The 18,004-nt window shown below is 32.9% G+C and overlaps 1 protein-coding gene across 1 annotated transcript; it reads left to right on the top strand.

The window, feature by feature from the left end:
- Positions 1-1,370: 1,370 nt before the first annotated feature.
- On the top strand, positions 1,371-11,592 carry LOC132563114 (uncharacterized). The gene is made up of 13 exons (XM_060227876.1): positions 1,371-1,419; positions 2,829-2,991; positions 3,262-3,362; positions 3,943-4,068; positions 4,398-4,580; positions 5,318-5,433; positions 6,496-6,613; positions 6,762-6,770; positions 7,023-7,636; positions 8,245-8,346; positions 8,889-9,095; positions 9,549-9,656; positions 11,332-11,592. Exons 1-13 carry the CDS (start codon positions 1,371-1,373, stop codon positions 11,590-11,592), a joined length of 2,157 nt encoding a protein of 718 aa, XP_060083859.1.
- Positions 11,593-18,004: the final 6,412 nt, after the last annotated feature.

Here is an 18,004-nt window from a genome sequence, read left to right as displayed (position 1 = left end):
TTTATGTCACCTATTGTAACTAACAATAGTAGGGACCCTCCTCGATACGAAAACTATGTATTGTTTCACGGAACGCTTAATTATCATGGCACTTTCAGATTTCCATTCTTCTTGTTTTGATATCAAACCAGCAAGTGAAAATTGTATGCAATGAAAGGAAAATATTAATTTTATCATGATTTACCTAGGCATGGACAGTCGTGTTTATCATTATATATAAACGCAAACATGCCATAAATACCTTTATCTGTGGACAAGCGCCAACCAAGGATCAAAAATATTTTTAATGAATTATAGGAAAAATATACTGAAGTGTTAACAACACAGCGCAATTTGAAAGAAAAAGTCAACAATGACAAAAACAGAATTCATGGTCGTGGTAAAACAAAAAACGTGAAGTGAAGAGATAGAACATATCATTAGCATGGATAACAAAAACTGGAAACAAGACCATCAATACAGTTATCAATGTTAACAATGTTCAGTATATTGGTATGGTATTTAGATAATTGTATCCCTATTGTGAACCTTCTAAGTAGAACAATGTGTAAGAGAAGTCAATCCCGTAATCTACCTGGTTCAGACAAATGCAATTTGGACAGATATATGTAAAACCTCGGGAATTATCGTTCTAGTACAAAGGCTTACACATAGCCGATAATGTGTAAAACTTCGGGAATTATCGTTCTAGTACAAAGTATACACATAGTAAATGCAGAATGGTCAAATGCCGGATAAAACCTGGAGGAATTAACATGGACGAATTCCATGTGTGAAAATAGTCAGCTTAACGATATGCATATATCAGAATGTCAGGTAGAAAGCAATGTGTGCGAGTTTTTCCCTGACCATTTATTTACTCATTTATATCTCTTTTTTTCAATAAAGATATTATATTATGTCATTTGTGAAAAAGACTGATGACAAAAATGCTGAAATGCGTTTTCAAAAACTGTTTGGATAAGCCAACCATACTGTGGTAACTTGAGCCTTGGTAACCATCATACTATAAAATGAAGGGCTTTACACAGGAAACTTAAAGTTTAACAGAACATAATCCGATTTATGTAGTTTATAGTTGATCTAGTTTTATTACAACAATTGACAATATAGTTTAAATACCTGATTGTCGTAGCTAAACAATGAAAGTAATCTGTTTAGTGCAATTTTCCTGCCGAATGGGATTAGCAGCGCCCTACATGGTAAGGTGTAGCACTGTCTAACGATACCAAACCTCTACAGTACGTTTCGGTGACTGATCCAGTATGATGAGGATGACACCTCTCTGCATCAATCGATGACATATATGATGGCAATTGGTGACATGACGTAGACCGTGACCTTATTAAGGAGGGGGCCTATTTGAGACCATGGGGATTGGTGCGTTGCTATGGATATTATTCCTAGTTCGATATTCAGGTATGTAATTAACGGTATATTTCTGTTAATTATGTGACATAGTAAATTGTTTACTATGGGAATATTATCTTAATTATTCTAATTGCCCTTGTTTACTGCAACATTGGCCTTAGTAATATATCATGTATATTCAGAAGTAAGAATTTTGTTTATCCGTTTTTAGTAAAAGTTAAAGGTATGACATAAAATGAGATTTTAATTATATAAATTAATACCGATGAGTAAATATTCTTTTATTTATATATTTAATTATTACCTCATACATATATTATTTCATAAAGCATTATATTTATACAGTATTTTTTATATCTATCCGCTTAACATTGAGCAGATATACAAGAAACTTAAGTTAGTTATATATTGGTTTTAACATAGCAATCATGGATTTGGTTAAACTTCATAAGTAAGATAATTCTGATTTTTTCCGTTGATAGCATTTATAATGATCATTCTTGACAAATACATAGGAATGCTTTACGTATAATCAAGACCAATGTCTGACGGAAAAAATCATGTTAAAGAGAAAAATGTTAATTGATATGCTGTCAATTTTCGAAATAAACAATGAAGATCGTATAAGTGTTATAATAATTTTTACTCTAAATTGATAAAATCATGTCAAAAGACAAACAATTGAAATGCGTAGTTAGAAACAATACCATAAAATCCAGAATACTGATATTCCTGTTTCATTTAAGATAATTTACCATTTAAGAAACCTTTCCTTGTTTAATGATAATGATAAAACCTGTTGTTAATACTCGGCAATGTGTCTGGCACATCTAATTGTCTCACATACTCTTTGAATATGGCGAAAAGATTCTGAGAATAAAGACCATCCGTACACTTAAGGGATACTTTGTTGTAATTTAATTAGCTCGATTAAGAGTTTGGATAATGATGAAAATGAAATAGGAAAAATATACAAGAATTTAGGTTTATTATCGCTGTAATGAGAAGAATTATAGTATCGACTTTTCACTGAGTGGACAAGCTTCAAAGCATTTTAACTTTTCAAGAGGTTTACATTTCGAGTACAATGACTGTTGGATTTAATTGGTATGAAACGAACGGTATTGATTATTGTTTCACAGGTTATATCTCTTATCAGACACATTAGTAAACATTTATATTGACTATTATATATGTGTGAAGTGTATCTGATTTATGTGCTTTTTCAGATATTTGACATTTTCATAAAATAGTTCTTACATTACACTATTGATAGTCACCATTTTAGTTCTAATAGGTTGAAGTCAAAATGGAATTGGCTTTTACAGAAATACAAATTTACGAATGGCTATTATCAGAAAATATATGCTTGACTGAGTAATGAAATATAAAGTGCCTGATTGTGAACTGGTGTATTCATAGATCATATCTACATCTGATTTCTTATAACTTTGTAGAATGTACGTGTTCACTACCCACCAATCTAGAGGGATCCTGGACGAGCAGTGAGCAGGGTTCCATGACCTTCACCTCTACCTCTCTTCTTAACTACCCCACCACGACATTTGGCACTTTCACATTTGCCTGTGATACATACTCCGGGTCACAATATGTCCTAAGGTATATCCTATTGTATTGTACATTGTTTATTATAGTCAGTGAGTCACTGACCATTAACAATACCAAAATGTCACATTTTAGAATTCATATCTTTCATTTACCGAAATATAATATTGAATAAAACATTATGAAGTTGTCAAATGGAAAGATGTAATTATCTGAGAAGTAATAGAGGTTTGAAATATTTGTCCAAGGGCAGAATGTGTGTTTCGGTAATAGATTTTACAGCTGTCCAACTTTGTTGATACGTATTTTTTTATTTCTTACTAGGTCCCCCACTTTTACCTATCTAAGCGTTGATTTTGATGCCTACCTATGTTTAGTATTAACAGAATTATCCTCGTCGAAATTTACATACTTCATTGGCTCAGGTAAGTGGTTATATTTCTACGTCAAAATCTTTCTTTATAAGACTCGTATAAATAACATGCAAGAAAGTTCAGACCAATTTTATCTTTTCCTGACAATACTGTTGACAAATTATAAAACAAGGTATAAAGCTCATATTTAGGATGTACATTAGTACGTTATTCTCATGTGCTTTTAACGGAAACTTCATCACAATGAGACGAGACAGCTCATATATGATTCCTTCATTTGTAGGAAAAGTATCAATGTCACTTCATAGTTCATTCTCTTTTAACGAACGAAAATTTCGAAATCTAATATAAATTCATGCATTTTCCCCCCGAAAAGTACTATTTCTGGGATATTTTATTCGTTGATAATTATAACCAAAGAAATAAGCTTTTAAAAATTTAAACAGTTATTATTCGTGTAATAAGAGTATCCACGAAAAGAATAAAAACATGAAGAAAACACCACGAACAACAAGTAATCCTACAGTATCGGATTTTGGTAAATTTCTACATTGTATCTCATTTTGGAATTATTTCCTTTTTTGTCATAACTTGGCTGTCTCATGATGCTTGTTCCATTTCCAATTTTAAGAGCCGAACAGTTATGCCGGGAATGATCGTCTAAAGACATCTAGTCCAACAACGAATCTTACAGTCGCGAACGTGTGTGACCGGTCATCGTATCCTACGGGAACATATTACGTACTGGTCAAGGATGGTAATACAGTAATACTTTCATGCTCAATAATACTGTGTCAGATGCAGGTAAAACATAGTAATGATTTTGCCTGAGGATTTGATATCGAACCAGCTGAGATCAGAGTAAAATAACAAACAATGAACATTAAACGTGGTGTTTCCAGTCTAATTGTAATGTATGAAATGATGACATTGTATACACATAGACAAAAGTTTTTATAGATGAACTGAAAATTCAATTCAGGCAACTTAGTATCTATGATGTAATATGACATCTTGTTACGTACTCGATTTTTGCACGAATTCATATCGTTTGTCCTGATAAGGAAAAATTCTGGTCAATTCTAGGCGAAATAAACAGTGCCAAAACTGACTTCCCAACAGACCTACAATCAAAATGGACATACACGTATGATAACGGATCCGGAAGTGACGTATGTTCTGGTAACACAACTTCAGCTGATGTCTGTACCACTACCTCCGATATAAGCTTTTCCTATTCATCATGTTCCCAAATGGTTATGTATTCAAGTGAGTAAAAAATAAAATTTTATAAAACAATTTATACAATTTTATATTACAATGATTCTGAATAATTTGCTGTAATAACAATAGCAATGAAATCACATTTTAATATAAGAATAAATTGCAAAAAACTAAGCAAATAGATATTAACTGAAATACACTCAATATGATCCTTAACATGTTCAACCTCTTAATGTTTTAAACAATTTTGATGGAATACTTTTGCTGTTGTATGGAACTTTTGATAATAAAACAAAATTGCTTACCTGGCAAGATGGAAACTATTTTACATCAGATTCCATATCAATGCGAAAACTACATACTGTGAAATCATATATTTAAGTGGGGTTGAATTTTCGCGTTTTTCTTTAAACCTATTTCCGGGACATTGAATTGCGTGAATAAATATAGCTCATTAAGCCTACCTATACTTATTTGAACATTTCGTGGACATGAATTCGAGGATTGAGAGTACCCACGAAATGAAAAAAAAATCTCAAACAAAAATGACTGCTTTGATAGTATATTATAATTTTTCTCATGTAGCAAATAAGATTTTTATTATTTTAAACAATAAAGAGTTAATTGTTTATAGATTTGTACATTATAAAAAAATAACAGACATGTAAAATAGGTAACGCTGATAAACTGTATTAATATCATTATATCATAATTATAATTATACAATATCATTGTCATGAACAATATCATTGTCATTAACATCATAATTCATTATTTTACAGGTGGCGGTATTTTGTATTATCTCTACAGTTTCACAGATAGTTCAAATACCTATATAAATTTGTACAATGCCGACACAACGACAGACGAATCTTCTACATACCGATTTATTTGTCTGGTGAGTTTTACATATCTCAGTAACCTATATAACCCTTAATATCATCGGGTTATTAGAGACATCCCCCCAATTATGTTTAACCTACGTGTTTGACATTATCAATCTTCTAGCAACATGTGTAATTCATCCGATAAATACCTGTTTGGTGCAATACTACCAATTTTATTTTTCACGATAGTCTGTTACGTCTTGTTTGCACAATCGATGCGGTGTAGCACAGAAAACAGTTGTTAAAACTAAAAATTATGATAATGCGCTTGGACATATGAGCGTTTGAAAGAGTCAAAATTGCAAAGCTTCTAAACGACTCGGAAGTTACTCTAAAAATTCATCGGTTGCTCCTTCCTTTTGTTTTATGGATTTTGTTTAATTTTTATGTAATTATTTTTCGCTCGAGTCTAATTTTTTACTGCGAAACTGGTGAATACAAAACTAATTACTACAATCTTTACCCAGCACACATGTTTGGTTTTGCTTCACCGATCATGTGTCACCCGAACCCTTAGCCAATACAACTATACTTTTAAAAATTCCATTTCGTAGACACATGACTTCGAATCTTTGCTGGAATATTTTCATTTCTTTTAACATTGCCCTCTTCAAATATTGTTCCCGTTTACCACTGATAAATACATAGAACTCATACCAAAACTCGTTTTCTAGCACAGAGTTATGTGTCATTTTTTATAAAAATTTTCACCTCTACCATTATATCATGTATCACAAGACCCCAATAATATACAGTTATATAGAAATAATAATTACCGGTGATCTTGTAATAATAACGGAACCCTTCACTTATGTCCGATATATTATAAGCTGTATACTTTTACAGTATTTAATAAACAGCGAGCTATCTAAACTATACATAAATACAAATCATAGCAATCTCTTCAAGAAAATGATTTACCCTTAAATCACTTAGAAAGAAGAAAATCATCAGAAAGTAGACAAATCAATCAATTTAAGGAAAGAATGTATTTTACTTCTTTTCCTATATCATTTGCGATTTGCATAAAATCATGTCTATATTTATTAGTTTCGTTTTGTCTACTTGTAAAGGTTATGACAACTTCTGGAGATAACCGGTATATAACACAATACCCTAAACAATGTCATGAAAACCAGACATCTACGACAGTAAATTCTCCCGGTACAAGCCTCATTTTCAGTCTCTCAAGTAAGTCAACTATGAAATTCTGCACGATTTGAAATCAATGGTGTTGTTTTTTAATGACGCGAAACCTGTAGAAGATACTTCGATAATGTAGGTAAAGTGTTGGTTTCACATGACCTGAAATATCTTCTTTTTTTTGTCATTTTCACAGGTACCTGTCGTGAGTATGCCATTTTTGTTTAGAATCATTAATATGAATACTGACATATTAAAATTTTAGACGTTGCAAAGAAAACTCCTTAAATTAGACATTGTACATAAATTAATGAAAATTAATGTTTGGGTGATTCCGTAACTAAATAACTTTACGACTCTCACAAAATTAACATATTCTTATTCCTTCACATATGTTTGCTTAAGTTACGTCTTATACGAAACTCCGGCTTTCTAATGTATATTAATTGAATTCCAGCTACATCGTCTGACGTGTCGAATGCTGGTACTGTAGCTCTGGCTGTTCTCATTCCGTTGGTTGTTATAATCATTGGGTGTATAATCAGCTACTTCTGCTGGATCAACTACAAAAAAAGGAAAATCGAAGAGGCAGCTAGACCAGATCCTAAATTCGCAAATGGCGAAATTCGCAATCGTCGTAAAAACATTCACGATGGTGTTATACATTCGGATAAAAATGGAAACACAATACGGAGAGAGGAATCTATTGTGATATCGGTGCCTCCTCTTTCGGCACGCGAGGAGGGTATTCAATCACCCCTTTCGGACTTCGATGACTACGGCGAAGATGTTGACTCGGATGATGATGAATACGAAGTGAAGGATATCACTGAGTTTTCTTTGCGTGGTGATATTCCAACAATAGTGGTTCAGTCAGCAACCCCGAATCCCCGAGATGAGAACATGGTAGATGCTGGAACAATAACAGAAAATAATAGTGCTAAACTTAAAAAGAAGCGTCGCCGACGAAAGAAAAGTGCAAAAAGTCGAGTCTCGATAATATTAGAAGACGGAAAGGTGTCCAAACAGGCTTCAGACATAAAGGGGAAGAAGAAAACACAGTCACATACGGTTTGTCACCAATGCCACTATCTTAAAGTAGAAATTTTCTTGGACATATAGAAAATGATGATTTTGTTAATAGCAGTTTGAATTTCCTTTCCAATGAAACCGACCCTCTTGAATGCCAAACCTTCCAGCATGTTGTCCAAATCCTCCGTTGACAAACCTCATACCTACCCCTTTTTTTAAACACCATGATAGCAGAAGATATGTTCATTATACATATTGTACATATGGTAGGATATAACACAGAATCGCTGTACATTTCAATGGATTCATGTATAGTATTAAGTATAGACCTACTACCATTCTTGGACATGAAGAAACAAAGTTCTACATTTACACACGGTTTAAGTCAAAAATTAGTATTGGAGGTACTTGATAAAATGTACGATTTAATCTAGACAATTACTGTTAAGATAAAATGGCGGATTCAGTTTTTCAAAAAACTACAAAATCATCAGTAAGACCAATTGTATTCCTATTTCTCATTTGGTTTTAAAGTTACTCATGTTTTATCTTTCGTCAAATTCACGGACTCACAAAATTTGCGAACGTAGCGGACATGATTTAATTGGTAGGCATTTTCTGTTATAATTGTGCAATCTGTTTTGTAGAAAAAAAGTCGTCTAAATTCAAAAGATAAAATCACATTCGGCACCTCTACGCTTCTATTGAAGATGCCAGTGAAACGACAGAAAAAGAAAAAAAAGTACTTGGTATGTACCTAAGAAAAGGTTTAATTAAATGTATGAATGCAGGTTTCTTAAGCTTTAATAGAATCTTTATTTCTTGTTGATTATCAAACATTGCACTGATTATATTCAATATATAAATTGAAAAAAAAAATGCATCTTTTAAATTGAGGAAATCTAGAGAAATCTGCATTCATGATAATAAGATCCAATCGGCAACCAATATGACTAACATGTTTACCCGTGCCCGTCCTACTCAAACGTGGAAACAAGTAACTAACAGAAATACCCAATCCATGATTTAAACGTTTTTATAGCTATGTTTCTAACTAGCAAACTTTTTTGTAGCGTGCAATCAAACGAATTAGAAATCGCAGAAAGGTACGATGAAATCTGACTTAACAAAATATTTAATTTTATTGAAAGTTGATTTAACGTATGATATCTTTTGAGATAAAAGATTTAGGATCCTCACAGCAAGTCTTCTTACTCCTGTTTGAAAACAAATTTATTCCTGTAGTCAGATTTTACCGTGCTGTAATTGAAAATGGGTGGGTGGTTGACAGATTAAGACTGAGGAAGGAGAGGACGGGATGCCGGAAGTAGACGAAAAAGAGAAAGATATTCCATCGAACACACCCGTCGTTAAAGAAGAATCCCTCAGAGAGAAAGCCTACAAAATGAGGATGAAACGAGGAGAAACGCTGGCGGATCTCATCAAGAAGAAGAAGAAGGTGCCGATCCTCAAACACCCGATGGAGTCAAAAACACAAGTATGTGAAACATTTGACTAAATTTGTTGCTGTACACTGTAATTGGTTGGTAGTTTGTGAGGAACATAATACTAACATAAGGTCAGAATATACCATATTGACAAGAACGCATGGAACGCATAAAAGCTTTAACGCACAAGCACAAAAATATACCTTAGTGTCGATGTGTTGACACAGCCGTTGCCTATATATGTTTAATTATAGATCCCAAATAGCTGTTCTGATTGAATTTATATACTTTTGGCGGGTGTAATTGATGAAGCAGAGGACGATTATCCTTCCAAAATATCTCTACTTATTGGCCTAGTATTTACAAAGGTCCTGCATCTTGCTTTTTTTCGTATTTTGTAAGTAATCTTATTTTAGATGATATTAGTAAAACAATAATAAAAAGACGAGATAATTTTTCGCCAACTGTCACGTACTAGTTTTCCTTCGACATTTTGTCTATAGGATTCCCCGAACGTGAAACCACCAAGTAGTAGCTGGGGTATGCGAAGGGGAACCACGCCCAAAACCGCACCATCAACGATGACGGATGTAGAACGGACAAATATCAACGTAAGCATTACGGTTCTCAATCTAATGTATCATTCAGTTTTTTTTTACGTTATTGAATTTTCATAAGCAAGCTGTAAGTAACTGTATTCTTTTCTACTCGAGAGGCTGTAACTTTCAGGAATAAACTTACCACAAAAAATAAATTGAAAGAAAATGTATGATAAAGGGAAAAATTGTTGCCTCGTGGTTTTCAAGAAAATATATCTGATTTTTTTCAAAATAAAATACAACCAAACAAATAACAAAACAAACCAAATATTTACGGGTATATTCATATTTTCTTTGTACGATTGCCTCTCTATAGATTTCATCTCTATCACCAAAATTCAGTATCTGTCATAAGCAATTCCTAAGTGATATCTGTATGTATGAACATGATTCAATGAATGATCGAAATAAAAAGGTGTAAGTTAAAATTATTTTTCATTAAAATCATCACGTTATGTAATTAATAAGAATTCAATTAAATGGGAAATACCTCGGACCTTATAACAGTCCCTCACCAAATCTACCCTACCGTTGTCTGATGTGAAACTTCAGTATAACAGTTCTTCCTCTCCATTCCCCAAACTCCATCCTCTTGATCCCCATTCATGAATCAATCGGATATCCAGTCTGCATGTGTATCTTCCTTGACTTCCTTGTTTTGTAATTGTTTCCACATGTACTTCATTTGGCCATACCGCTTACAAGGTGTACAGGGGGTATTCTTTGTTTTCAGATTGCTACGCCAGTAAGGTAAGGAATTCTACATGTTCATGTCGTTCTTGATGTTTAGGGGGAATTGCTTCCCCTTAATAAAGAATGCTTTTCCTTCTGTTTAATCATTTTTGTTAGTGATAATACACTCCAATCATTTCGTCGATTAACTTATTTAATTAATTACTATGCATTTGTACCCCTTCCAACATATTTTCACTTATCTCTACATTTCTAAATGACACAGGCTATTTTGAGGTGTAATTCGGATTTTTGTGTGTATTCTTTGTGAAAGACAATTTAAAGACAAAATCATTAAATTATTATACTTTTGAAATATATATTGATGAAGTAATGGAGAGCTATTGATCAAATGTTATTCACAAAATATAGCACTGGTTTTTATTATTTACAGAAACATATGTACGTGTAGCTTATTGAATACTAGATAAAACAACACATTATAAAGCTGTGGTTATCATGGTCAACATAGTAAATATGAAATCTTAAGTCTTTTATCTAGAGTCAATAATTTTCCATATTTACTAAGGGGAGATAATAATCAAAACCTCAAGCCAAAGAGTCGTTTTTTGAACAGGTATCAATGTTAGTAATTTTATTTATGAATTGATTCTGAAGGGACGCGTGGAAACAGCAGAACTGGTGCTTCGATCAACGAGGAGTAGTTGTCGGGAGGTAGGTTGTTACTTTCAGTGTATATGTCACTTTTACAAGTTAGTATCACCTTTTAAAACATGCGTGTAGACTTTTCCAAACTGCGTGCCACCCATCTTCTCCCTTCTCACTAATCCATTCCCAACGTGTTTCAATAGATTTTAATTTGATCGAGGTAAACCCATTTCAAAAGCAGTAGCTTTAGCGATAGTAATATTATGTCATTATTGTTTTTCAATATTTACATATGACGTTAGATGTGTATGGTTAAACATGATTCCTATAATTTAATTGAATACAGGACGATAGCATGGTGATGTTCAGAGCGAACACGGATGTCGATTTATTACCCGAAGGATCCACTCGTGTTAAGGTTCCTGAGAAGGTTACCTTCTACGAACCTGTCAAACCCGCAAATGACGATTTATGGAAAAGAATGCGCGGTATGTGGAATCTAGCAAGTCAAGCGATCACAAGCCCTAGTATGGGATCGAGTTCCGCCGTAGGAATTCAAAGTGGAAAGAAAGCAAAGAAAGGAAAAGTGAGGAAAATTCAGCTATAATGCAACAGCGCCTGTGGATGACTTTTAAATGTTTGTATTTCTTACCCCTGGCACATCATGGAACGTTGTTGAAACGCATATTGACCATTGTTGTACGATAACAAATGTATTGGATATAAAAATGATATTTTTGTCAGTGTACTGCAACCCCATTCTTACTTTATGTTATATTGCATGTCGATTTCCCGTTTATTGCATGAATCAATAAATTGATATATCAACATCAATATTGTTTCGAGTATTTATTGCATAAATCATTATATTGTATTTCATCAAGCTTAAGCTCATTGCATTGACCTTCCTTTCAAGTCTATGTCATCTGTTATTGTTACCAAAGTTTGATAAGTTGACTCATTTCACGTCCTTGAAACAACTAATGTAGCTATGTTGATCTAAATTGTCAAAACTTTTCTTGAATGTCAACAATCTTCAACGACTGACAGCATAACCTTACTGAACACATCCAAATTGCACAAGGAATACAATCTTATTTCCCAATGTGATGATGATGCCGTCTGGAAAAACTTTCACAAAATCTTTAACCCAAGCGTCTCAGTTTACATTTTCTTTGGCGTTATTGACAACTAAGGTTTTTTTTTTTTTTATTCTTTTCTCACATTGAGGAATTTTCCAAAAACCACCCTCATTTAAAAGATTTGTAACGTTACACTGCATGCTAAAATTCTCATCAGCAATTCCGTTTATCCTATTATACTGAAAGTTGATTTTTAACTTCAAGATTCAAGTGCTTTCGTACTATCTAACAATTTTAAGATAGGTTCTTTAACAGATACCTTTGATTTGTGATCGTGAAACATTTAAATGTTAACAAATCCTAAGGATGGTATTGATGTCTCAAGGATGGTATTCCGGGTAGCCTTAGAACTTGTCTTTGGAAACAGTCCGATAGCGTTTTCGAAACGTACCATATTTTGTGTGTCAGCCAACATCATTTATAACTAAATAACACTATTTTAAGTGCCAGCAGAATGATTTTGTAAAAATGATAACTGACACATTATACATTGAAATAAGTTTATTTCATTGGAAGAATCTAGCATAGTTGATAGCATTGTAAGAGTTAATAAATAGCAAACAGCACTTTAAGAACAGAAATCAAACTACAAATACAGTTTATATCTTAATGATGATTAATGATAAAAAAAGTAAGTGAATGCTAAAACACTTTCAGACATAAATTGATGAATGAGATGAATGGGAGGTAATTTCATTAAAATGATATTAACTTCACAGGGTAAAAAATGCTCTTATATACGCTTTCATATAGGTAGGGAAAGATACACTATTCTGCCAATCTTCACTTTTTAATCCGAGAAAGGCTCTGCATTATTGTAAATACGATTTTCTTTGTTGAAAACTGACTGAATTAAATCGTGCAACAATATTCTATCTTGACTGGTACTAATTTACCAGTTCATCGTCTTTCCATCAAAGCAACACCAAAGTGAAGGGAAAGACGCAAATACATGGGTAAGCAGTGCTAGTGTTTTCAATGAAAGGAAAGGGTGAGCTTCACATGCCATATTTTGAAAATGCCATAAAAAGCGAGGGAGGGTGGCTTGTGATAGAAGTGATAATAATGTGCAATGAAATTAAATATTTTAATCATTAAAAAATAAAATTATAATATCTAATTAGAAAAAGATATGAAAAGATAATTATTACAAAAATAAAATGATAATGATAATAAAAAGGAATATTTTCCGCTTACATACTTCAGTTCACTTGAGACGCATCGTAATAATCGCGAAATCTCATACATCTCATTTATATAGTAGCTGCATAACAACGAGGGCCATTGGCATGAAGATGAGACAAATACTAGGGAAACATTATGTTAGGTAAGGGTCGATGTTTGGAGATGTGGAATGAAATTTGATAGTGATCATGTATTCCTATATCATCAATGAAATTACTATATCTTAAATGAATGTCAATGCAAAGATCTCAATCAATTAGAACAATATCTTAATGAATTGGTGACAAAAGTACAACGATCTTCTCTGATTTTAAGCAGATTGTAGAATCGGCTTATTTAATATTGAATAACCTTGCAAATTTGCCCTCATTCATTTATCGTGTTTAAACAAGTTTATCAAGTTATTGAATATAAACATGAGATGTGTTTTTGCTTTTTCTTGGCCAATATGCTTTAACAATTGTATCGAATTTGGTATATGATGACGGAATTATACTACTGTATTTAACTTCATTATGAATCCCAACCATGCGTCCAACTGTTGAACTTCTTGTTGAAAACAGTGTCGAAAACCTATAAACAACAACAAAAAAAACATAATAAAGATAATGATGAATATATACATCAAAACGATTTTGTAACCGCTTGGTTTTGTAATTCCGTGAAATTTATGGATAAATGCTGTCATATTGTATTGAAACTAGAGAGACTATTTACGGTATTTGATATTTAGTAATCAAATTGTAACATGTTACACACAAGGATGAACAAGGCAAACTTAGGTATCCTTTGCACATCCACTGGACATGTGATTTTTGCGATCGGGGCATAAAATGTGCGGTGTAAGCATAAATGCGTGGACTTATTTCTTGGCACATATATAATTAATTATACAAATAAGCAGCAATGCTAAATAATATCGTCAAATGTAGAATTAGAGACGGACTCTGTTAGTTTGCCAGGGAAGTCAATATGAATTTACTATTAGAAATTTCAGCTAAATGATGAATAAAAATTAGACTTCTGTGTTAGTCTATATAGATTCGTCCCTGGTGTTAAAACTTACGTCTTGGTTGTAAGGCTTGTCACGTGCAGGTACCCTTTCAAACTCAGAATATGTACTAGAATCAGTCACTGTCTTTCCCATAATCGTGTTGATTGTCGCCAATTTATTATTTTTTACCTCGCCCGCCATAACGTACCAGCCTTTCACTTTCTTTAGTTTAGGTTTCTTTGGAGGCTGCGTAAAATAACAACATAATTCTTCTATTAGCGAAGGATGACAAAAAGTGGAGATCAGCAATGAGGCGAGCACCACATTAAGACATCGCAATCGGGAAAATTTTGAAAAGATGTCCATCTTAAACACAAACGATTATTAAAACACGCATTCAAATGAACTTAAGCATTTGTCAGGATTCAGTCGGCTGTACTCTGCTTGATAGGGAAACAGATGCTTTCGAAAATACAGTCGCTGTATATATCTGTGCCAAATTCATGAATCTCATTTCGAGCAAGAGATCAGTCAAGCATTGTAAAACCAAACTAGATGGTAATAATTACACATGATTAGGAATTTAGATACGATTATAAAGATTCACATTGATGTTCTGAACTTGGGTTCAACAAGTCGAGGAATGGATTTTTAATCGGATGTTGCACACGAAATATAGCTATTTGAAACTGATATGGACCATCCTGATTCCTAACACATATTTTCCGCCAGATGTTGCATATGCATATTTAGGGACCTACTTTTTTCGCCATTTCATTTAATTATAATCTAACATTTACACTAGAGTTTTAGACTACATGTTTGTTTTCTGACATTTAATGCTATTTAAGTCTAAAGACAGTGAAAAACACCGAATTCCTGTCTGACTTTTTGTATCACGTGTAATTGTAAATGTAATACATACCGGTTTTGGACCTGCTTTGGACTGAAGCACTAGGTAGTTGGTTGCGTGGTGAAGCACTTTTACTGTTGAAGTCTTCTTAGGTTTCCGCTGAAAATGTTTATATCATAGAATGAAACGAATTTTCATGTATCGCAGAAATTGTATAATAGTTATAAGTCTTTCGTATTTGTATTTGTTATATAACCCAATAAACAACAAGGGTCATTTGAGTCGTAGTTATCTTTGTAGTGGCTGGTGGCTACTTCACTGAACTACATGCAGTAGGCATAGTCCATGTTATTCAGAGCAATCAGAGTTAAGTGTCTTGTCCATGGACATGACCATTACTGCACAGAACGATCCGTAATCTCAGCTGCCTGAGAAATACAAACTGTCCAGAGCAGGTCTATAGAACTGCACATCTTAGGTCTTCACCCAAGGTTGTAAAGTCTAGTGTGTTACCGACTAAAGTTTCATGGCTCTCTGTATATTCATTAATATCATAGAAATGTCAATACTTTGGATCGGACCGAACAAAATTATCATTTCAATGTTATTTTTGTTGAGATCTTGTTGTTGCTCCATTTTGAATCCATGACGTAAAATGATTTTCCGTATTATGACATCACAATGGATTTCTGACTAGCGAAGGGTATAATGCATTTGTAAGATATACGCGAAAATGTTATGAGCGAATTCACACTAGATATCAGGCGGATTATGTGATATGTTTTAACTTCATGATTCAAATGTTTGTGGTCTTATTTTTTAACGGAGATAATAAAAATGATTTTTCTTCTATTTGTTTAATTTTCCGACGTAGAAATAACGAAAAATGGGGGGAAATTAGAACCGAAAAAAAGAAGGTTTGACATGTTTGCGTAAAAACCTTTGATAAATGACATGGAAAATGCTACCATTTACTTGTATGGTATAAAATGTTAACAAGAGTCATATTCTAAAACAGTGTTATTGTGATACAGTTAGTTGTTAAAATCTAACACATAACAACGTGTTATTGCCAAGCAATACGAAGGAAAATTGATATCTCTTTGTGATGACAGCTCAGCTTAAGATCAGTTAAAAATGCGAGTGATCGGTTTACATCAGATAATCCCCTATACATTTCTTTAAAGAAAAACAGCTATTCACCTCCGATTTGCGTCTTCGCTTTACATAAATTTAAGAATTTATCTCGTTTCAATACTTCATTTGCATAATGTTGATTCCCTTTTATATCTTTATTTATTTTGTATATTTTCAATGGTTAACCATCATTGATGTCAATTATCATTAATATTCATGGGGGTGACAAGAGAGCAATTGCTTTGAAAACTATCATTCTCATGAAGAAACCATATTTCTTTGATAAAAAAAACATGAAGTCAATTTCAAATTTTGTCATATCGTCAAATATTATAACTTCACCATGTTTCTCCGAATCGAGGTAAAACCCTTTATCAGAACGGATCGCATTTAACCGTTGATGTGAACATCATACAAAATCATTCAAGAATTTGCAGTGAAATTAGCTTCTGAAATTATTACATACTTATCTATCTTTCGTAGCAACTCAAAACATCAACTCCCATATCAGTGTATGTATCCCAGCTTAAACATAAGTGTTACTATGTTTTAACATCAAATGAAAAATCTGCATTTTCAAGATGTGTTCTTTTCACTGCAAATCGAACAGACATTGCTAATAGCCCATGTACAACAATACCAACAAGAAATATACAATAAAAACGTTTTATGAAGACTTTAAATGCCTTTATATATTGTTGTATAAAGAGTCATTGCAGTTATGTTCGACCTATTTACTAACGTTTATTTTTCATATCTAAGTTGGTGTGACGTCATTTTAATTCTAAAGGAAGTTACATTATCTCAAGACAGTGTAAACCAAGTCTAAAATGTAACATTAGATAAAAGCGGAGGTCAATATAAAAGTATTTATTTTGGTTTTCTAGATGTACCTCATATGATTATACATGACCATAACGTCAAACATAAGTCATACATATCTAAATTCAATTAATCCCGATATGGTGTATATAATAGTATTGAAAGATGCAGTGAGCATCGTGAAAATGTTATTATCATCAGATAACGTAGTCAAAATAAACAACAAGTAATAAGATGAATGTGATTTAATTGATTATCAACAATAGGTAAAGATAAACAAAAGATAAACGAAACTGAAAGACAAATGTTCATTTTCTAGTTATAAATGGATATGGAACGAAGAAAACAGTGTGCCTTAGTGAAATTGCCGATGCAGAGAGAAGATACAATAGAAACAACACTATCATCATACATGATCAAAATTATGACAAATCTAATCACGTTCTGATACTTGTATAGCAAACATAACGTATAAGTGTATCACATTCAAACCTTATCAAACAAACTGTCTGCCATTAGTGTATGAATCAAATGTCTTTCATCAATATATGAATTTAACGTGGTTTAAATCTTATGTGACAGCGCTTATTCTTTCTCATACGATCGAACCAGGAGCCTCGCTGGTTCGCGAGACTACCGCTCAATCTGTTGAACTGAAAACTAAATTTATCGCAGACGGCTGAAAGCAGCTGTCTTTCCAGATTGACTTGAACTGAATGAGTATCAAGAAAATACTATTCTATCGCGTTATATTTACACGATATTTATTGTTCGACAGATTAGATGGTTTAACGATGTTAAAATGATGACAATGGACAATTTACGTTTGTTAAGAAAATAAAATAGTCGTAAAGACATATCGGCTACATATCATTTTAGTGAATCT

The sequence above is a fragment of the Ylistrum balloti genome, unplaced genomic scaffold, assembly GCF_031769215.1.
Source record: "Ylistrum balloti isolate Yb309-2 unplaced genomic scaffold, AGI_CSIRO_Ybal_v1 Utg369672, whole genome shotgun sequence".
Taxonomy (NCBI): Eukaryota; Metazoa; Mollusca; class Bivalvia; order Pectinida; family Pectinidae; genus Ylistrum; species Ylistrum balloti.
The sequence above is the reverse complement of the archived record's forward strand: the minus strand, read 5'-3'. Positions and strand labels throughout refer to the sequence as shown.